The 23,999-nt window shown below is 40.7% G+C and overlaps 1 protein-coding gene across 1 annotated transcript in view; it reads right to left on the bottom strand.

The window, feature by feature from the left end:
• Positions 1–22,960: 22,960 nt before the first annotated feature.
• REEP3 (receptor accessory protein 3) overlaps positions 22,961–23,999 on the bottom strand; it is a 210,162-nt gene continuing 209,123 nt past the window's right edge. Inside the window, exon 8 of the mRNA XM_082268288.1 lies at positions 22,961–23,762. Within this exon, the coding sequence (XP_082124414.1) occupies positions 23,706–23,762 (57 nt within the window). The 3' untranslated portion in view covers positions 22,961–23,705. The remainder of the gene's footprint in view (positions 23,763–23,999) is intronic.

The following is a 23,999-nucleotide window of genomic DNA, read 5'->3' on the forward strand; positions in this document are numbered from 1 at the left end:
CTCCAAACACCTGCAAAAAATGTCTGAATAATGGCTGGAAAAAGCCAGAAAAAAATGGAATGGAGCCTAAAGGGACAGTAGCCTTTAGTCACCAAGAGTGATATTTTGTAATTTTTGGGGTTGACGCCTTTCTTATTAAAGAGGTTGTAAACCCATACAACATTTTTTTTTTTTTTTTTTGCAACCTGTAAGAGAAAGACATAATGAGCTAGTATGCATCGCATACTAGCTCATTATGCAATACTTACCTTAGAACCAGCCCCCGCCGTCCCGCCCGCTTACCTGTATGACGGGCGACATGTCCAGGATCGCGGCATCCGGCTATTGACGTCACTCCCGCGCACGGGAGCCGACAGTCACGACATGGGGCTCTGAAGAAACGGCACCAGCGGCCGTTCCTTCAGAGCGCATGCTCCAGTGACGTCACTGGCTGCATGTAAGGTAAATATCTCCTAAACAGTACATGCTTAGGAGATATTTACAGTACCTATAGGTAAGCCTTATTATAGGCTTACCTATAGGTAAAAGTGTCAGAGGAGGGTTTACTTCCTCTTTAATAGAAAATATTCTTTATGCCCAACTACAACCAAAATGTATCTTACTTAATTTTTGGATAGAGCAGTGAACGGTTTAGAATCTCTGTCCGCATTGGTCTTGTTGCAGTCCGTTCCCTTATTGCTGAGATTTCTCATCTGAACATTTTGGCTGGAATGAGCATTTATGTTTAGCTAATGTGAAGCCGCAGCCCAAAAGTTGGCTTTTTAAGTTTTATTCTGTTATAAAGGGTGATGATCACAGTGTTTTTTCAAAAGGTTAAGATAGTGAAAGTCTACATAACAGTACATTATCAATACTTGTCTAGTGATCAGGGTCCAAGATCAATCATTAGACATTGGGTGCGCAGCAATCAGTCTAACTGTTATTAGCAGGTGGAGGTCCCTGACAATGAGATTTGGGGAGTAATTTAGATAGAGAGTTGAACTTCAGTTGGAATAAAAATAAGAAGCAATCTGTTCTGGTACTATTGTGTGCCTAATTTAAGGTGTTGTTAACACTAGATGTATTGTTCTACATTTCACCCACAGCAAAATGAATGAGAAAATCTATTCTTTTAATCATAGCCTGTCCTTAACAGTGTATTGTGCTGCCATTAATTTGGTTGGGGTTCTGTTTGCTATCTGAATTTTTTTTCTGGCTCAACTGAATATAGTGTAAAGACCTCATTGCTTTGTAGACAGAAAATGAAGTGAAATGTAGGCAGATACAAAGTTTGTGATAAAGAAAAGGATTATTGCGCTCAGCAGTAAACTCACAATAAAGTGCTATAGTGCATTATAGTAGTGATGTGTCTCACATAAATCACATTAATAAATAAACCGATTAAATTCATATATAAACATAATTAAAATCCTTTCATGGGTGAGTAAATATATCAAATATAGTCCTTAAAGTGCTCGGTGCAAACTACTTGTCTCAGCAGCAAATTGGACTTGATATAAAGTGCCTTCACCAATCACTGTGCATCCAGTGCTCGAATAAAATACTTCTTACCAGAAGAAGTTGACCCCTTAATTACAGGGGGTCGCAACCAGCATGTGTCTCCACAAGAGCTCCAGATTTTTCTTTTCACTGTCTTCACATCTGGTGTGTAATAGGCCAGTAGTATATAGGTAGCTCCGGGACTCCGGGCATCATGTTGTAAAAAATAGGAAGACTCCAATAGTGTAATATTGTCAGGTAAACAGATTTAATTAAAAGTAATGCACTTACTACATAGCGGTAAGTAGAACGCCACAATAATACACAATTCGTTCGGCTACTTCAGGTGGATGGGACGCCGCTTCCGCATCTGCGCTCCACCCCACCGGAACTCTACGGTCTCACGCTCCCGACGCACGTTTCGTCAGGCGTGCTGATGTCATCAGATGATCCCCTGATGACGTCAGCACGCCTGACAAAACGTGCGTCGGGAGCGTGAGACCGTAGAGTTCCGGTGGGGTGGAGCGCAGATGCGGAAGCGGCGTCCCATCCACCTGAAGTAGCCGAACGAATTGTGTATTATTGTGGCGTTCTACTTACCGCTATGTAGTAAGTACATTACTTTTAATTAAATCTGTTTACCTGACAATATTACACTATTGGAGTCTTCCTATTTTTTACAACATGATGCCCGGAGTCCCGGAGCTACCTATATACTACTGGCCTATTACACACCAGATGTGAAGACAGTGATAAGAAAAATCTGGAGCTCTTGTGGAGACACATGCTGGTTGCGACCCCCTGTAATTAAGGGGTCAACTTTTTCTGGTAAGAAGTATTTTATCCGAGCACTGGGTGCATGGTGATTGGTGAAGGCACTTTATATCAAGTCCAATTTGCTGCTGAGACATGTAGTTTGCACCGAGCACTTTAAGGACTATATTTGATATATTTACTCACCCATGAAAGGATTTTAATTATGTTTATATATGAATTTAATCGGTTTATTTATTAATGTGATTTATGTGAGACACATCACTACTATAATGCACTATAGCACTTTATTGTGAGTTTACTGCTGAGCGCAATAATCCTTTTCTTTATCACATATTGCGTTTTCACGTTTTTATTGCTGCTCGCTAGTGGAAGAAATTCCCTATTATTCACATTCAATTTATTTATTTAATTGTCAAATATCACTCTGTTTGCGCAGTTCTTTTTTGGTTAACACCGAATTTTGCTTTTCAGATACAAAGTTTGCATTTGTGGCCTGTTAAAAAATCACTAGGGAAACCTGACATTTCTACATTGAGGAGTCTCTGTACAAAGTCTCAGTGTGAGAAGTTCTCCCGGGTGAAAGAGGAAAGGGCTGAACCACACAGGAGGCCTTTTTGATGTGTTCCAGATGAGAAAAAAAAGCCAAACAGCTATACGGGGGGGAAATGAATGACACTTCTCTATAACATGACTGGAAAAAAAAGTAAAAATGACAAGGCTGGGAAATTCCATCTGGCTACCAACATTAACAGAAAACAGAAAATCTTTATTCTGCTTTTCATTAACAGAAAATTTCAAATAACACATCTGCAGGAAGAGGAAATAGGAAGCCAGCCATATAAAAACATGCTTGGGAGAATTTATTGTGGGAAATAAATTAAACATATTCTAAATTAACATCATTTGCTTTACTCTGAACCTTCTTTACCACAGAGCAAATATTGTAACATTCAGTTACAGAAAATAACAGATAAAAATAATGGAAGATAATATTTCTTCTTCTTCACAAACCAACAATGTACATCATCTGGTTGTCAAAATGCCATTAAAGTATCAACATTCAAATTTTTTCTTTAAATAATTTGGATAGAGTAGGAGAGAGTTAAATGCACTTTCAATTTTTTTCCTTTTTTTGTTGCCATCATTGCCTCATACTGGAGATTTCCCTTCACCATTTGTCCTGTAGACACAGTAGGAAGTGACAGGATATCTGTGCAATGTGAAGGAAATTCCCTCCTAGAGAGTTGTCCCAGGAATAAATGTCATCACTGGAAGAGTTCTCCCCTGTTTCTGCTCTGGTAACAACTCAAAATTTGGAATTTACCCCCATGTTTCCCGGTTATATTGGTGATTATGACAGTTAAAGAGAGTCACTGTCCCTAACAAGGACACTTTTTACAAAGACAAAGCAAAGAAAGTTACAAAGATAAAATATTGATTTAGCCCCACACCCCTCTATCCAAACTGAAAAAAAGTTTTGCCTTTAGTTAATTAAGTCTAAATTTACCTGTAGACATTAGACCAATGGTCGCCAAAGTGTGGGGGATAGGGAGCCCAGCTGATATGATGCCTTAGGAATTCATAGTAATATCAGGTAGAACCAATAGAATATAGCTCTTCCTATACTCAGTTAAAAATATACAATTTTCTTACGTTTTTTTTTTATAGAATAAAGAAGGGCCGTCAACCCTGTCCATTTATTTTTCCTTTCTTTCTGCTGTGTCCCTGTTGGATAGATTAGCACTGTATTTGTTTTTGGCACCATTGTCAACTAGACTGAAACTTAGGGAGGGAATTGTATGTGGATATGGGCTTTAATGGCACATAAGGAAAAAACGGGTATAGAATCAATATAAATTTATTTAAATAGTCAAAGAGTGTTTAAAATTGCAAAAAGTACATGTAGATAGAGAGAATGCATATACATATACTTTACATACAAAAACATAGACCCATGTTGAAACAATATTAACAGAGCTATACAGACAGATACCAACTACCATTACTACACCATAGGAGAGTAAAAATCATGTCTTTCCTTCATGAAGCTATTCAAAGTTGATACTTCGGTATAGGAAGTGTTGTTTTTTTTTTAAAGTAGTGTCTTTTTTCGCAGTGGACCGTGTCCGTAGTTAGGCATCTGTTAGCTCCAGGCTCAACATGTTTCGTGCTTGCGCGCTTCTTCAGGGGCCTATTAGGGAACGCATGATCCAGATTCAAATTGAGAGTGGGGACACAAGATATCCTCTATACAGGTAACCTGCAATAATGAAGGCACTGCACGCTTCCAGCGTCTCAAGATATGCCTGTTATGGGTGTTCAGGGAACCGTTAGGTCGAGGGGGATATCACACACCTCCCCTGCACGCCCACTTAGGTAGAACACAAAATTTTACACTGTCATTTGAACAGAATGAGAGTGGTTGTCTTACAATGGGGACACCTCTTGTAGTGATAATTGTCCAAAAGTGGTTTTCCCACACTTTGAAGAGATTTCTCCCAAATTTCTGATGTATCTCAGGTTAATCATGTGAACATACAATTTAATTTAAGGGTAATTTCTGCTTCTGCCTTTTTCTTTATATAAACAATTTAGTTTGTCCATATTTGTGATAAGTAGGCCTACTTTAATCACATGATTTGCAAAACTAATGTGACAGTGCAAGGCTCTGTCATGGTGTGAGTTTAGGAAATGGATAAAGAAATGACACAGGATTCTTACAAGCAGAGTTTGAGATGATCAGTCGTTATAATAATTGTAAGCAGAGAAAGCTGTGTTTTAAGCTTTCTTTGGGTTTTGTAATCCATGGGTGGGCATGTCCTGTGTCTGGGTTTTGATGGAGGCCTGTAGGTTGTGTGAGTTCACAGGAGTGCTGGGTCATTACAGGGAAGGCCTAAACAGCTCAGAGATCCAATTTGACAGAGCGTTTGTTTGAAGACAGGTGTGTGGACCTGTCTGGAGACTGAGGTGATCTAGGTGAAAGAATGCACTCCATGTTGGAACGGTTCTGTGTCCATGGGAGGTAGCTATGTGAAACGGAGAGACTAAGAGAGGATCTGGGAGAATGAGAAGGCTGGGATACCTAGGTGAGTCCATGGGACTGAGGTCACTAAGTCTCAGAGGAGTGAGAGAGCCCAGGGTGTCAGCAGAACCACTATCTACATGCCAGGGGTGGGTTAATGCAGCAAGGTTCTGTTACTAAAAGCAAGCCTATAAAACACAGTTCGGAGTGGCAATAAAACTTCAATAAAATGCATCTGAGTGAGCATAATCCCACCATTACACACTATCTATGAGCAAAGGCATAGATTTGTATGTAATTATGATTGTGTAGCCACCAGAAGACCCCTTCTACATTTCTATTTTCCTGTGCATTGCATTATTACACGTTATTTCACATGTTAATGTGCATTGTATAAAGGCAGTGTATACAGTTTGAATAGGCTGGCAACACACAGGAATGGAACAGGCAAACAGCATTCTTCCCATCACAGTGAACCAGTATGCATGGTAGTGCATTACCATGTGTTATGGTGCGCTGCACGCAAGAGGGTTGGAGCTGTGTTGCCAAAATAAACAACATCGCAAATGGCGATAAAACGCTGGCAAATGCACATAACATCCCTATGTTTTTCAGCCCTAAGACAAAAAATGTACGCTCAACTTCAATTTTAGATTGTATTTATTTGTTTATAGAGCTGGAAAGGTTATAGCCTTTGCCAGGGTTTTAACTCTGTTTGTGAATTTGTTGTTTCTGCTTCCCTCTGTTTCTCCCCAACAGAAACAAAGGCGGGCAAAAACACATTAGAAGTGTGGGGAGAGGTCACTATTTCTGACCATGTTCTTTTTTTTTTGCTGTCCTTGCCATACTGTCCCAGTTACATCTGCAGCCCCCCAGTTCTTGTATGAGCAGCATGGGGGCATCGAAATGAGAAAAATCTTGGCAATGAAGTTCAAGACAAATAGACAGCTATGATTAAGCAGTTGTAAGTGCGAAATGCTGTATCTGTCCTTGTTTCACCGCTTCACCTTGTTTTTATGGGCAGAATTTATTAAAGGTACTTTATATCAGATGTTGGTCTTCTGTACATCCTTTTGTACAGAAATTATAGTTGGACTTTAAAAATGACTCATGTTCAGTGTTTTAATAATATGATAATTTTCTTGAAAGTGGAGTGAAAAAAGCAGATGCTTCTAAAAAAGAGATCATTAAAAATCAAGTAATTAGTTCAACATTAATTATCTCATTGTCAGCTTGCCTCTTAACATGTTTTGTAATCAACTCCATTCTAATTCTTTTATCAGAGACGTATTATTTAAAAGTCATCTGATAAGAAAGCTAATTAAAAAGATACACTCTGCTTTGTCTCTTCCAATATCAAGATAATAGAGAAGAGCCACACAATGTGTGGATAGTCATTAATTAATGCATTCAGAACAAGAGGCTGGGGAAAACGTGATGTAGGTTATGTCAGGGTAACCAAATACAGGAAAAAACTGTGTAAGGAGACAAAAGGTGGCAACAATAAAGAGAACATTTTTGTATGGACATGCTGGAGCATATTTTTTATTTTATTTTTTTGTAGTAACCGCTTTAAAAAAAAAACCCTATTTTATAACAAGCAGATTGCAAAAGAAGGCTCCTTAAAACTCACCTCTCCAGCAAGTGGCAAATCCTCACTTTGCCCCAAGAGCTACATCCTCCAAGAAAATCTTCATTAAGTGACACTCCTGGGTGTATTGGATGTCTGAGTCCCCCACCACTAAGCAATGTGGTTACACTGGCCAGTCCACATGTTACTACAGGACAGTAGTGATGTAGGGACCTGCAGGAGGAACCAGGGCACACAAGGGGGACCAGACATCTGACACACCTGAAAGTGTACAAAATGGGTTTCTCAGTACACTTAAGCTAGCCAGCCTAAGAATTCATACATAATCTGGTTCAACTACTGGTTAAAAAAAACAGAGGTTTTAGTTACATACATTTACAAAAATATCTAAAAGCCACATAGATGTGTCAAGACACCTTTCATGAATGTGGTCCCTAGCTCCAAACTATGCGAGTTTCCCAACCTCCTAAAGTGTGTTGGATGAGAAGATTCTTCTGGAAGCTGCAGCTGTTGAAGCAAATTGAGGACTAGTCCCTGGAGAGGTATCTGTTTGCAGGCTCTGTTTGCAGGCTGCTTGTTTTAGGTTTATTTTTTCCAAGTCCAAGTGACAGAATTACTAGGCTAAAGAACTTAAAGTAGTTGTAAACTGTTGGACTTATTTTTTTTTCTTCTTACCTTCTATACTAGCACATTATGTAAAACTTACCTTAAACCGAAATGTCAGTGCTGCAGGGGTGCCCATCTTCACCGTCTTGCTTCTGGGTTCGCCGACTCTGGCTCTGTGACTGGCTGAAGCCATGTTGACAACATTCAGCGAATGCACACAATGCCGATTACAGCACAGGGCTCTGAAGCAACGGCATGGGTGACCGTTTTTTTCAGAGTGCATGCACCAGTGATGTCACTGGCTGCATGCACAGTAAATATCTCCTAAACTGTGCACATTTAGGAGATATTTACACTACCTATAGGTAAGCCTTATTATAGGCTTATCTATAGGTAAAAGTTGCTTATAGAAGTTTACTTCCTCTTTAATAAAAGCTTTCCCTACAAAGAAAATATTGACTATTTTACTCTCTCACCACCCACTCTGGCAAGCTAAGCTTGCTGAAAGACTTTCCAAGAGTAGGGGCTGGTGGAAGGTACCACAGTACATAGTGGAAGACTGGGTATCTGACACTTCCGAAAGTTCACTTCAAACATAGGCAGTCCAAGGCAGGGCAGGAGAGTAAAGTATACTTCCTTTGTAGGGATACCTGTTGTTAATTTTTTTAATCTAGAGGCCACTTCAAAGATACACCTGTGTAATTAGACTATACCAAAAGTAGCCTTTCCTTAGCTCACTCCACATACTAGTACTTGGACTATGAAGTTCAACCTCTAAATCATCCTGGATATAGTATGCCACAAGGGTTGAAGGATGAATGCTTCCAGCACAGCCTTATTACACACACAGGAGTTTTCCTTCCTAGGAAAACAAAAGATGTGTTGCCATTCATTTTCCAGCGTACCTGCAGCTACCTCCAAAAAGCCTGAGGTTACAGCAGAATGCCAAGCCATTTTACCAGGCGAAGCCCAGACAGTTCTGGGTAATACTGGAGCTTGCTTCTATCCCCTGTCCCCACACATTTCTATTGGTCAATCACTATGATAGGCTGCCTCATAGAACAACAGGAATGTGCAGGAGGCAGACAAGGGTGGGCAAGCTTTGGCACCAATTTAAAGTTCCTTGCATGTCAAAAAGCCCCGGTAAGCAACTATACCTGCATGATTTCAGAGGTTGCTCTTAAATGCATGTCTCGTTACTGGTGATCATTACAATTACTCCTTTACATCATTCTTTAACTTACTACCACCTTTCTTATATAAAGTACCTTTCATACAAATACATTTCTCACATTTACATTATAATACCATCTTTACTATCTTAATGGAGATTGTTAGTCAGCTACTTTTACTTTGGACTAAGCTACTGTTTTTGAAGCTGAACAACAAGAAAATATAGAAAAAAAAACAGATTGTGGTTTAATAATTACACAATTATCAAATTACTTATGCCCTCACGTATTCTTTGCATCACAACACCCTAGGGGAGAAAAGAGTAAAGCCAGGTACACATGGGCCAAATGTCTGGAACCATTTTCCAGTTAAAAAAAACAGCCAACATTTGGCCCATTATATGTCGGACGTGCATGCTGGAAAACCAGCAGCCAACTGACTCCTGTTTAGCGCTCCCAGTCATTGGAGTGTTCTGGCGGGTGGGGCTGTCCCCCTGGCATAGCACAATAGCTCAGTGGGGGAGATCGCTATACTAACTAGTATAATAGTGTGTACCAGACTTAACTGTGTAAACCATAGAGGAGGAGAGAGCACACAGATGATCTCATTAGTGTCCTCCTGCTCCTTTATTATCCCATCCCAGACCAAGCTGTAGTGCTTATTTGCAATTTATGCCCCATACACACGTGCAGATTATCTGCAGACTTTTGTCTGCAGACTTACCAAAACCATATAATATGAGGTCAAACCTAAACACTTTCAATTTGTATGCAATCCGGCAGGCCCTTGCACTACATAGAAAAGGTAAGTCTGCAGACAAAAGTCTGCAGATAATCTGCAGGTGTGTATGGGGCATTAGTCTGCCAGGGATGTAGGAACTGGCTATGGGGTGTCTGGATTAGTAGACTGGCAAAGCAGAATTACTGATCCTTTGGCAGGTAGAACAGTTTAAATATGTGTTTTGACTGTGTATTTCACTTCATACTTGGAGTTACAGACATAATAATATTAAGACAGTTTACAAATTCAGCCCCAGTGTTTGCAGGGAGCTTAGTAGGGATCAGGAACTCTGGAAAAAAAAAAGTTCCAGGAAAGGCCATAGTGTGAATGAGTCTTTAGAACCATTGTTTAATAACTAGTGTTTACCACACTTATGCCTCGTACACACGCAACGATTGTTGGCCGACCGATCGGCCGTCTTTTGTCCAGTGTTGGTTGAAATGTGCTCTAGACTGCACACAAATTTTTTCGGCCAACAACAACCAACTTCAGAAGTGATGTCATGTGCTGGTTTACTTTCCGTGTGTTTTTTTTCTCTGAGCATTGCCCAGTCTTGCTCATCTGATTTTTGTCTGCCGAAATCTGTACTGACTGACGAACAATCGGCCGTTCTGTTGACGGCCAACAAAAATTTTATAGCATGCACACCAGATTTTGTTCGGCCGAAAAGTCGCAGTCGGTTGTCGGAAGCATCATACTAAAAAGCCGTCAATCGGCCGATCGGACGTTGGCCGAAAATTCACGGCCAACAATCGTTGTGTGTGTACGAGGCTTGAGCTTTCATTCTAACACAAGCAGAAGAGAAATGAAACAGAGTAGTAAGGTGTGCTACAATCCAGTTAGGGTAGAGCAGCCAATGATTTTATGTCTATGGGCAACAAAGAGAGAGCCGCTCAGGTGTCAGTTCAATAGGTGGTGCTGGTCAGATCCGCCGTCCAAGCTATGAAGAATCCAAAAAAGTAGACCGCACTCAGGAAATCCTGAGTGCGGTCTACTTTTTTGGATTCTTTATGTCTATGGGGTCAGACAGACCAGTGTCCGGGGAATGTCAACTGCACATATTTAAAAAAAAAAACTATTCCAATCCCTCCATGCTTCTAGGATAGGCAAATCTGGCAACCTCTGCCTCTGTTGCACTCTTCCATCCCTGTCTCTATTCAAATAAACATAAATATTTTGCCAAAATTGGCATTATGGCGTGACAGCTACTCCAAGCACCGAAGGCCAGTCAAATTGTTGCTGCAATTAAATTGGCTTCTGAATACAAATTACAGATGCACAAGCCTGACCCCTACAGCTGATGGTGGCAGTAAGCTCCAACCATCAAATAATTATAATCTCCTCTGATGGACACAAAGCCTGCTTACATCCTGTAAGACTGGGTGTACACCAGGACAACTTCCAGCATCTTTCTTATCTCAAAACAATTGAATACTATCAACTAAAAAAGCCATCCTTGTCCTTTCATGGAGATGCCAAGAGTGTGCCGCGGTATCGGGTACACTCAAAACCATTGTTTCCTGAGTCTACAGTAACAGATGTAATCCTATTACGGAAAGAAAAAACAGTGTTTTGAGAACGTGTTTTAAATTATGATTTAAAACTCCCAACTCCTGTCCTCAAGCTGTTTCATATTATTCCACAAAATGTAGTTCACTGCATGGGAAACCATCTAACCAACTTATCCCATGCACCATATTTATATCATCTTTTTTTGTTTTTTTTTGTTTTTTAGAGCACACATGCACAGAAAACCTACACAATTCCAAACATGCCTTTTATTCATGCAAGAAGAAGGAACATATAAGCGTAAAAGTCCTAAAATGGAAACACTTATTACCAGCACTGGTCTTTTTTGCTATAGAATTCTATTCTACTACAATCACTTTTGTTGGGAACTTTTTTCTTACCTGTTTGCAGAGAGATATTCCCACACACACCTACGGTAAACTCTTAAGTTTTCTCTCATATATACCAAATTGTATTCAAGTCTACACTTGAGTTAGAAGTTTAAATTTAATTGCCAATTAATAACAAAAAGAGGAAGTTACAAAGGACAGATTCAGGGAGCAGACATTTGCATCTCACATATAGGTATAACTGCAATGGAGCCCCAGTGGTTTACAGAGACTGTAGCATATTTGCAATGCATTTGTTGGACAGTTAATAGGTCTCTTACAGACTAGGTGTTTAGAACATGTGCCTCCAATCCAATTTAAGTGCACCCAGGAGGCACAGCTGTGGCATCCAGACCAGGGCCATCTTATCGAATGGGCATGCTGGGCCGTTGCCCGGGGGCCCCACTGGCCCAGGGGGCCCCACCTGCCCAGCGATCCAGCCAAGCATTAGTCCCGATTCCCCCGTGCATCCCCCCGCTAAACTTAGCAGGTGGCAAGCGCCTGTCGGCCCTGCACTACTGTCAGGCCACTTGGGCCATGAAGGGGGAGCCCACAACTGCAGAAATGCCTGTCCGCCTCCACGGGAACAGGCGCACACAGGACAGTCGAGTCTGACTCCCATCCGTGTGTGTGTGTTCACCGGACTCAGCCGTCAAACTTGGAAGCTGTCATTAGCCTGGCACTGCGGCACTGCTGTACCAATAAATATCGCCTTATTGATAATTTGCATTTTTATTCTCGTGGGTGATTGTGTAGGCGGGGCCCCAGTGCACTGCATTGCCCGGGGGCCTATAATGCTCTTAAGATGGCACTGATCCAGACCCGCAACCTGTCAAAGTCTATGGCAGGCTGATATAAGCTGCAACTGAACAGGGCTGAAAGCGTTACCATGTGGTACTCAGGTTGAGGGACCTATGTGTTTAGGGATGTACCGTATATACTCGAGTATAAGCCGAGTTTTTCAGCACATTTTTTTGTGCTGCAAACGTCCCCCTCGGCTTATACTCGAGTCAAGGAAAAAAAAAAGTCCCTGGCAGCTCCGACGGGCTTAAGCTTTAAATGGCGCCGCCCGTCACATACATGTCACCGCGCACGCGCCGCCGCCGCTCGGGAGAGGCCGGGAATAGCCGAAATTATACGAGCGGCGGCGGCGCGTGCGCAATGACGTATCGGCGCCAGGCGGCGCCATTTTTAAAATGAAGGCGCCTCTGGAACAGGTGAGTGAACCAGCTTCACTACCTGCCATTATGCAGGGCTGCGGGCACACTACAAGGGATGCAGTGCTGCGGGCATGGTCCACCTGTACCATGCCCACAGCACTGCATCTCCTGTAGTATGCCCACAACCCCGGATCCTCTTGTACCATGCCAGTACCCTGCATTCTCCTGTACCATGCCAGTACCCTGCATTCTCCTGCACCATGCCAGTACCCTGCATTCTCCTGCACCATGCCAGTACCATGCATTCTCCTGTACCATGCCAGTACCCTGCATTCTCCTGCACCATGCCAGTACCCTGCCTTCTCCTGCACCATGCCAGTACCCTGCCTTATCCTGCACCATGCCAGTACCCTGCATTCTCCTGCACCATGCCAGTACCCTGCATTCTCCTGTACCATGCCAGTACCCTGCATTCTCCTGCACCATGCCAGTACCCTGCATTCTCCTGCACCGTGCCAGTACCCTGCATTCTCCTGTACCATGCCAGTACCCTGCATTCTCCTGTACCATGCCAGTACCCTGCATTCTCCTGTACCATGCCAGTACCCTGCATTCTCCTGTACCATGCCAGTACCCTGCATTCTCCTGTACCATGCCCGTCGCCCTGCATTCTCACCCTAGGCTTATACTCGAGTCAATGATTTTTCCCATCTTTTTGTGGGGCTGGACACTACACCTGTGCCTCCCAAGTGCTCTAAAATGCTGGGATTGTATGGACATGGGCCAAATAACTAATGTGCAAGGCAACTAAGCAGTCCAAGGATCTGTTTTGCATGTTTCCCAGGATAGCTCTTTAAACATTAAAAAGTAAACAAAACATAAATAAAGCAATACCATATTTTGTTAAAAGCTTTATTCGGCTCAAATGCAAAAAGTTCCAGCATTTTTGCATGATGTTAGAATTAATTACAAAATTCAAGCATTCTCAAAAATTTAGCGCATAGGATGAAAATAATTTGTAAGTGCTTCATACCTTTTATTAGCATGCATAAACAACACTCCTCAGATCAGACAGAAAAGGCAGCAAGACAGAAGAGATAGGAGGTTATTAAAAACTGAAATCAGTAGTTTGTTGGACAGTGTATGTTGTCCTGTCCTAATGTGCAAGATCTAAGTACATATGAAGTCATTAGGCTTGGATATCAGATGAAGGCTTTACATAGGGATGGAACACTACGGTAACTTAAACTATACACCAATGCTTAGAAATAATGTATTCATACATTTAAAGGGTGTATTCAGTAAAGTAATGCAAACAGCAAAAAAAAAAAAAAAAAAAAAGATATGCACAGTGCAGTAACTCCAAACAAATTTCTGCATGCTTCTAGTCAGATCAGTTTAAATCATTGTAATTTTTTTTTTTTTTGAAATAATAAACATTTCATACATACCTGCTCTGTGCAATAGTTTTGCACAGAGCATCCCTAATCCTCCTCTCCTGGGGTCCCCTGCTAATTCTCCTTGCTACTCCTCCTTTCTGAATGCCCCATAGCAAGCCGCTTGCTATGGGGCACTCATATGATCTCAATCCCTACCTGTCCCCAGCAGTCTATTGACACATGCAGCATGACTTGGTCGTGTCTCCCACTCCATTCTCACTAGATTTTATTGACAACAGCAGGAGCTAATGGTTCCCGCTGCTGCCTTCATATCCAGTGAGGAGAGAGGGAGAGCGGTATTTCTGCAGACAGGCACAGCACTGGATTAAGATCAGACTCGGGTAAGTAGGGGATTGATCACCTAAGGTTTCTTTGCCTTAATGCAGAGAATTCATTTAAAGTTCTAATAAACCCAGGAGCCTGAATTCACTATATCTGCTCCCCCAAAGTACACAGAACATGGGCATGCAATTATTTTAGTAAATATAAACTGCTAAATACCTTTTCCCATCAGCAGTATATAGCAGTTTTGTGACTTTTATCAGTGTCTGGTTAAAGCTTGATTGCCCTATGAGGCTGCAGGACCCCCGACCCTCTGTCTGGACAGTGCTGATTGGCCCTGTGCTAATCCCATGCACCCTAGCAATACACACCAAACTAAGCATATGCAGAGGCTCTGTACTATCAGGAGATGGGTTAGGGACTTTGGAAGAAGGGGAGTATCAGAGAAGACAGGATCAAACAGACTTTTTACACAATGCAGAGGATTAACCCCTTAGGTTCCAATTAGTATACGAAGCATGCTTTACTGCATATACAGACTGATTATACTGTTGTGGGTTTAGTAACAGTCTAAGGTTAAAAAAAAGGGTTACAGCTCTGCTTTATTAAAAAAGCTTGATATGGCCCTATTTATCATTATGTTTTAGGATTTGTTTATACTGCCTCAGGGACAATAGAAAAGCTACAGAATGTAAAAGATGGTAGACATGATGGGCGATCCAACCATCCTCAGACATTTTTAAAGGCTAGTGTATCCCCTACACGTGACTAGTCACCTTTTGCAGTAATTAAATTGCTCGATGGTCATCACCTAAACAATAAAACACAATGCACACCCTTTAATTGTGGTCATGTGGTTTCGGTCCACATCTCTCCTATTCCAAAAACAATGCAGTCAAGTTTAAATCTGGTTCGTTCATCTCCACGGGATAATGTTAGTGCAATCTATCAATGGTGCTCAGCCTTATTAACAGAATGCCTCAAATACTAAAGTTAATATTAGCTTGTCATTGTGACCATAATAATATAGTGCTTAAGGTAAAAGTTAATAGAGTGTATGATGTATTTAATACTTCCTTCATCATACTTAAGGTGGGACTTAATATAATTTTGAAAGACTTCAAGCAGGCAGCTCTTAATGGTAGAAGAGATATGCTATGTCTCTTCTGCATTAAAGCGGGGAGTCATTTTTCGGCAAGTTCATGGCAAGGAACGCTGAAGGTCCGTCGGACCTTCAGAGAGCATGCGCCGCTCGCGTGAGCGGCTGCATGCAGTGAAAATATCTCCTAAACTGTGTCGGTTTAGGAGATATTAATTGTACCTACAGGTAAGCCTTATTATAGGCTTACCTGTAGTTAAAAGTCGCAAAAAGCAGTATACTACCACTTTAACACAGACTTACCTGCCTGTTCACAGTCTTTTATTGAATACACACTGAGCTTTGCATGGACAGCTCAGCGTGCATTCCTGGCATGATCTGGCTGTAATCCAATGACTGAATCCTGTGTGCATGCAAAGGATGAGGTTGCCTCCTTTCCCCCCCCTGCCAGTCAATCAGGAGGCCGAAAACCCAGCCCCTGGAAGATAACAGCGGCTAACGAGGAATGTAATCATCAAATCCCTCGAAGGTGGATGTGAGTATTTCTGGGGGTTTAAGTCCAATGTAAGTGCATAGGAACAATGCAAGTTTTTTTTTACCACTTATTTAAATGTTGTCACCAACCAACTAAATAGATTTGGCCTTTTTTACTTGAATTCCTGAGGGTAGAGTGCCTATTTTTATATGGTTTTACATGTTATAATAAGACTAAGGGGTTAATTGCAGCTAAACAACAGGTACAAAAACTTTAATTTATAAGATATAAAAATATATTCTCCAATAGTAAAAACGAATATGAATCCACTTTGTGTGCACCAAATCCCTTTACAAACCTAGTTATCACCTTGTAAAACAGCAGGAACATCATCACAGGAGATAGCCTGTACAGAGAGCAGAGCTGTGGGAGGGGTACAGCAGGTCCACTTAGTAGGTTGCCTCCAGAAAACTATAGGAGGGCACGGAGATAAGACCAGTCACCTGCACAAGGAGAGTAGTAACAGTGACCGGTCTTTATCACAGGAAGTGCCGGCACAGAGGTAATGTTTCATACTATATTACTGAACAGATATGAAAGAAACACAGAAGATACCAACGTTCAAGTAAGGTTACACATGCCTCTAGTATTCAATCTTACTTGAAACTTGCAATCCTTTGTGTATTTGCGAATCTCAGAGTTTAGCTTTAAAGTAATCAAAATTGAAATGTGAATAAATGACAAATAAATTATACCATGGACCAAACATGACGCAGAACTGTAAAACTGCAATAAATAATGTATATTTATCACATCATGTGTTTTTGTGTTAAGGATCTTACTATAGGACGAGTAAAGGTAATTATTATATACCCATTAACTTCCCTGTTTGAGTCGGACAGTCAAAAATTAGTGGCTAACCAAAGTGGGCTATTGATGAAAGGGTTCGTAGTGGTACTCCAGCCAAAACCTTAAATTTGGATCAAGAGGATAGAGTTTAGAACTTCTTTTTCCCTGTAGTTACATTTCTCCTTATGTAGCACCCTCCTAGGTAGGTGCTAGGAAAAGAATATTTGTGGCCCTGTCTGCTTATCAGGAGGGCCTGATCTATTAGTTTAGCCTGTTACATGTTTCCAAGTGTGATTTACTGGGCCTGAGGGAGTGTCCCCACTGCAGCCAATGAGGGAGCTCATTGGACAGTGGAGGAAACCTAACCAGCGGCACACTCTGGTTTATGTCAGTTCCAGTGGGAGAGCAATCCTGCAATTGCACATAAATTGGAGGGGAGCATGTGCAAGAGGGTCTTTTGGTGGGACATCAGTCCAAGCAGGAGGTGACGGCATCTCGCTTCCTGTAAAAGTGAGAAGGTGGTCCAGGCAGTCGGCCTAGGAACTGGAGGTTGAGCTGGGCTGCAAGGGATCCAGAGTTGCTGAACGAGTGGAGCTGCTAGGCAGAGATCTTCAGGAAAAACAGTGTCGTGAGTACTCAAGATCTGCCCAGGGGTCTGCCTAAGAGAGGGGACCACTCCAGAAAGGTCAAAAGAAATCCAGGAGCCAGCTAACCAGGAATGCACAGTAAAGGGGGTGCCAAGTAGTGAAGCCCTGAAGTTCGGGGAGTAAACGGGATGCCAAGAAGGGCCCTGAAGTATTCAGCAGTACAGTTTTGCATTAAAGTCCCTACCCCAGGGAGGAGTACTTTGGGGATGCTTAAAGGGATTTTTCCACAGTCAGAGGTGAAATTCTAGTAACTGGCCTAGCCGAGGCCAGCTTCAGTCAGCGTTAACCAGTGTCAATGAATCGTTAACCAGCGTCAGTGAAGCGTTAATCAGCGTCAAGCAGCATGGTTCAGTGTCCCTGCCTAATTGTGCATAGTTCAGTTGTTGGGAGTATCCCACTTCTCCCTTCTCCCATCCAAGTTCTCCAATAAATCCTAAAAACCAAAGGAACTGGACTGGTTCTTGTCCGAGGTGCTCACACTTGAAAAACATGCTTAAAGGTACGGTTGTTGCTAGCGGTAACCCAGGGGGACCCACACTCAGCAGCTCCCTTGGGAGTAGTGCTACACTTACTGTCTTATGGACCACCTGTCACCAGGAAAATAAGTGAAGGTAGAATTCCCCTTCAAATAAACAGCAATAAAAACCTGACAGAGACTCTAACCCATCACCACTCTACTACAAAAGCGTTTTCTTTGTTTTCTTTATCTTTATTGGGAACACTTCCTCTTGCTTCTTGTCTCAATAACCACCTGTCACCAGGAAATTAAACTAGGTGGTTATATCCCAAAACAGCAAAAAATACCTAAGAAGTTCTAACATATCCCATACTCTACACCAAATTTTGGCTGGAGTTTGAACTAATGTGTTCAGAGGTAAATGGCGCTATGCTATTTTGTGAATGCAAATATCTTGGGATTTTTAGTATTCATAGCCAAGCTGGACCTCTGATCTCTCCTACCAGGTATTTTTTGTAGAATACAGTAGACTCACTGATAATTCCAGTACTACTTTGAGAATATAAAGATTCTATAACTTTGAGCACTGTCTGATCATATAAATATTACATATTTGCTATGAGCATTTTTTTTTACCACAATGGACACAATATAAAAAAAGCACATGTATTTTTTATGCACATCTCTATAAAATTAACATTACAAGAGATTGTGCCAAAACAGAAAGTTGCAATCTTCCTATAGAGCCAGCAGGCACTTTGGTTTATTTACGTGGTGAGAGATGCCGGTGAAAATCTACACAACATCAGAAAACATAATTGGGAATACACACTGTATATATCATATACAGAGACAGTTAAGGCAGCAATTCTTTAGTTTGAAGTGATGTTCATCAATAATTGTTTTAAAATTAAAATCATACCTGTATGCTAATTTATTGGGAAATGCAAAGGGCAATAATTTGCAAAGTGCAGTAACCCATGGGACCAGTTGACCTTGCATACATCATTTTAAAGAATGAGTTCCCCTTTGCAAATAATCTGTTTATGCAGTTAAGGGGCACCAATAGATAAAATGAAACTGTGCTGATATGAACGATTTATAATAATGCACCAGCTATTGCTACAGGTCATTCCTGCTGAAAAACCATAGCCAACTTTCTCTGGCATCCCCTTGTTGCTAGCAAGCTACTATGCCGCTTCAGCAGAATCTCCAACCAATGATCCTTGCCTACAGCATCAAAGGAGTGACCATTTTCTCAGATTAAAAACCCTATGCATGCGCCTTCTTATCCATTGCAGTAGATTTCAGCTCAAAGCTGTGGAGACAGGATAGATAGACTGAGCATGTGTGGGGTCGGAATCCAAGAAAGCGTGCACTCTTGTCAAGGCAAGCACTAAAGGCTGGAGGATTGGCTGGAGCCTCATAGCAAAATCCTAGCAAAAGGGCCAAAAAGGGGAATACCAGCTATGGGGGGGGGGGGGGGGGTTGGGACAAAAACGGCCTACAGCAATAACAGGCACATTATTCAATATTGTTCAGAGAACAGTTTGTATTTATTCACATGCACCCCTCAACTGCATAGGAAGTTTTTAAAGTAAAGATGAACTGATCCTTTAAAGTAGTCACAATGCTGTGGTGTAGCATCTCGTGTGTTAGCAAGTACCAATGTTATTGTGCAAATTGATATTGGTAAAGCCCCCTGTTCAGGTTGTATGTGGAGCCATGACATATGCCTAAGTTGATTCACAAAGGCTTCACTGCCAACAGAATTCCTGGTTGAATGAGCAGGAGAGGGGCATCATCTTAATCTGTGGTGTAGTCACATGGTGCTAAGGGGAAAATGCTCTGCATTGCAAGGCACAAGCAAGAGCTACACTATTAATTAACTTTTATACACAAAGAGAGAGGTGGAGGCATCACATACCAACCAATCTATGATGGCACTGGAAGTGGCAAAGCCGTCTTCATTTTTCTGTGGTGCCATCATTACACCCCAGGGATTGCTGCAATTAGACTGTAAGCTCTTCTGCACTGATGTGAATGGTCTATATAGAGTTGTAAAGCACTGCAGCATATTTTGGTGCTATATAAAATATTCTTTAACTGTGAGTAAAATGCTGGCATAAAGCTACACCAGTGGACCTAGATTGCCTCTTCCACATTCCCTTGAAATAAATGTGACATTTTTATTAAAGTGTACCTATGGCCCGTTTACAGGGTGAAAAGCCATTTTGTTTCCTGAGCAATAGCCATCCTAAAAATATTCTCTAAACCAGGTGGATGACTTATATATTTTATTTTTACCAACCTAGTTATTATTCTCCAGCTATATGGGTCATAAATGTTCCTGTTGAGAAATTAGGTTAAAGGGAAACTAAAGTGTGTTTATTAATTCAGACCTGCATGTGAAAGTGACCATCTATACCCATTATAGTTTCCCATTAAATATGCATATGGGTCAGCAGTATTTGCATATTGCATTTTCAAGCTTTTCTTTGTCTTGCCACACAATGGTTGTACTCTAAGATGCAGAATGACAGGTGATGGCCTCATGATATCCAACAAGATAAGTGACGATCCAGCACAGGCTTCCTCACTGTTTTCTTCTTCTCCCTAATTACATGTGAACACCTGATATGACCTTATTTTATAGGAACACCATCATGAAGTGCCAATGGGTGGATAAATGTGTTTCTGCCCATATAAATATTCTTTAGTGTGTCGAGCAGCTTTAGACCAGCCATTGATGGGCAGATGTCTCCCTGAGTAAAGCAGGAGAGAGAGACTTTATCTCAGTTGTCAACCAGAGAGACTGAAAGAATGCCCTAAAATTTAGACTTCCACAAGATAGAGAATTCTCAGATCTGTATATGTAATACAATAACATAAATGGGTAATAAAAAGTAATGTGCAACTGTGAATGCAAAATAAGGGGTCAGTGAAAATGCACTATAAATTCCTACAAAATAAACTCTCACATGGTAGCAACCCATGGTAGCAACCTATAGTTCTGTCCTGTAAACCATCAAATATATATTTCTAAAATGACATAATAAGAAAACATATTACCCCTCTCCCAAGAAAAAAATACATGATCCGAGAACACCAAATGGCACTGCAATATATGCAGTAACTGAAATGATGAGTTATTGAAAATCTTAAACAGTTTCTACAGCTGAACAAAAATGATTTAGGTAAGGTAAGCATACACAGTTCAGCCCCTGAGCAGAAAGGCAGGGGCACAATGACCTGGCTGATTTATAAAAATAAAGGGAAGAACCCTAAAGCTGGCCATAGACAGATATTTTTATTTATTTTTTGTTCAGCCCAGTGGCTGAACAAAAAAAATAAATAAATCTGATTCCTCCATCCACAAAAGGTGAAATGGAGGAATCCCCCCTCTGGGTCATTGTATTCTGACAGTGGCTCCTGCTCCTCCTACTAGGTTTTGGCTGAAGCCAATGATCCACAATAGTTTTCCAATATTCTCCTTTGACAAAAGTCATTTAAATGATCAAATTCTGTTGAGCAAGGATGGCCACACACAAAATTTGGGTGGTCCCTGCGGAACCGGCTGAATTTAGAGCCGTCTATGGCCAGCTTTTGCAAGCAGTGACCTTGTCTCACCTTGATTCCTGGATTTCCCTCTAAGTATGAGTATGAAACCATAATGCAGGTGCAAAAATCGCACTTATGAGTTAGCTGGGGCTTTCCATTCAGCAGGTAGCATGAGAGGGAATTCCCTCAACAATGTCAGCACACTTTAATGCCAGATACAATACTGCACAATGTGGTTAATGTCCAACTCTGAGGACTCTACAAACCCCCAGGGTCTGTTCGAAATAAAAATTGCATCCTCCTCCTTCAAATTTTCTTGTCACTGCAGTGGAAAAAGTCAATTCGACCCCTGTAACCATTAGAAAATTAAAAGAATTTTCCTAAAACAAAACAATTTGAACAAAATTCTACTAGTGTATGGCCAGCCAAAGACTCCTAGCCATTGCCACAACTCCTGCCATTTTTTTAAATAGTAGTCCTACCCTGAGGTCCCTTATGTAAGCCCAGCTTTTCTGATAAATTTACCTAACATGGGAGGTCAGAAAACCGAGTGCTATTTACACAATACACTCAGTTTAACCCTGCTCAGAAGAGTTACTATTTAACTGGAGAAACCATTTATTTTTGACAACCATAGAAATGTTGTAGAATTCTACAAAGCACATTAAAAAATGTGCCCACTATAGAAGAGGTAAATAAACAAAAATGCAAAAAGCAGGTTAAGCTGCATAAGCACACCACAAGCAACTCTCATTTTAAAAAAGCATCAAAAAAGCAAACTGTCACTTTCAACAGATCAGGCAAATTTTGAAAAGTCTAGGTTTTAGTATATCTGCCAAGCTTTCCACCCCGCGGCACACTCCACCGCCAGCAGTGGCTCAATAAGCATCAAAAGACAAATATTCCATTTGAAAGTAAGCTTAAAGGTTGAATAGGTACAGTAAAGTAAGGTTCAAAACACACATTTTGACACTAAAAAAGGAAATCCAAATAAAAATAATAAATGGAGACAGACAGAATTATTATAATAACCGCTATGCTTTCAAAACCCAAGAAAAAGAAAACACATACACAGCTGGAGGGTTCATTAGTAAACAGAATACATTGTGCAAGTTTCTGCAAGTGTAGACTTTTTCTCCAACTATTGTATTGCTTTGGTGCCGTGTGCCGTGTACTTAAGACAAAAATTAGATACTCTCAAGTCTATGAACTTGAATTTTTTTTTTTTTTGGTCTAGGTTTATTGCTTTAGATTTGATGGAAGCAACCACTGAGTTTTTCTACATACTTTAAAGGGTACATTTACCCCACAAAAAAATATATATTTACATGTGAATACTGTGCTACTTGCATCAAAAAGACAGTATGCCTTCCTCAAAGACAGCCAATGATTTACAAAAATTTTTTTGGAGTCCTTTTGGCCTATCTCACCATAAGCTGAATAGCCATCCTAGTTGGGTCACTATTTACCAGAAATTACTATTTTTAAAAAGATTTTAAATGTTTTTTCTTGTATCTTATCCCTGCCAAATAAAAGTTGTATTAAAACTCTCTCAACTACCATCAATTTATGCTTTTTTTTACCTTGAGCTTAGATTATCTCTAACAATTCTAGTTTGTTGAAAATTGTATATACTGTAGAATAATCAAAATAAGCAAAGTTGCAGTTAAAATAAATGACATATGTTGTCCCTGTATATTTGCACATAATTGAAGTAACCATAATAGCCAATGAAATATTCTATGCTTGGGGAAAGCCATGGTAACAACCCTCTTTTCTGTTTTTCTTGCACTATTAATTGTAAAAGAAACTTTTAGAAGCAGAGAGTATCAATATAAGACTGTATGATGAATAAACAAGGTGGGACTAAAACAGTCCAAATTGATGTTACAGAGAAGGTGCCCCATCATCCTCGTCCCAAATCTAAAATGCTTTAAAATACCCTGTTTTTCATAATTCTTGGAAGACAAAGATTTAAAGAGCTCCTTTAAAAATTGATTGAATAACACTGTATAAAAATTCAGTGGCAGCTTCAAGACACCACTATTAGTGTGGAACATACACTTGTAAGTGAAATGCTTTTGCATAAAACTGTATTAAAAGCCCAGATGAGGTGGTCCAGTTTTTCTTTCCTTCCATGGTGTATTATGGCCATTTTTAGTTCAGGCCAATGACTAGATATTAAGAGGTAAATAACCAGTTGGAAGAAACACGTTTAGTGTATTTGAGAAGATAGCTACTCCCAGTAGTTAGGTAGATGCAGCTACAAAACGTTCCTCAGAACATAAACAATATACTCATGACAATATATCCATTCACTAGAACCTCAATGTTGGTTCTATAATGTACAGTATGTCACACAAAGAACTCTTATTGCAGAAGGTCAATTGAGACGATTCCATATGACTGATCAAAAATAAACTTGGGGCCTCTTCTTGACTTTATACTTCAGTGATCCATATCGCACCTGTAAAACAATGAGACATCTTGATATGAAAACTTTTCAGGATCTCAGAAAGCTAAAAGTTATTTCAACTGCATTAATAAAATAGATGAAAATACAAGAGCAATTTAGAATATATATGCACGTCACCACCAGGATGCTTGACCCAAAAATGGAGAGCATACAAGAGCCCTACTGTGTCCATGTGGACCTACAGGTCCCTCTCAAAAAATTAGCATATTGTGATAAAGTTCATTATTT

This window comes from Pelophylax lessonae, assembly GCF_965119305.1.
Source record: "Pelophylax lessonae genome assembly, chromosome: 9".
In the NCBI taxonomy this organism is placed as follows: domain Eukaryota; kingdom Metazoa; phylum Chordata; class Amphibia; order Anura; family Ranidae; genus Pelophylax; species Pelophylax lessonae.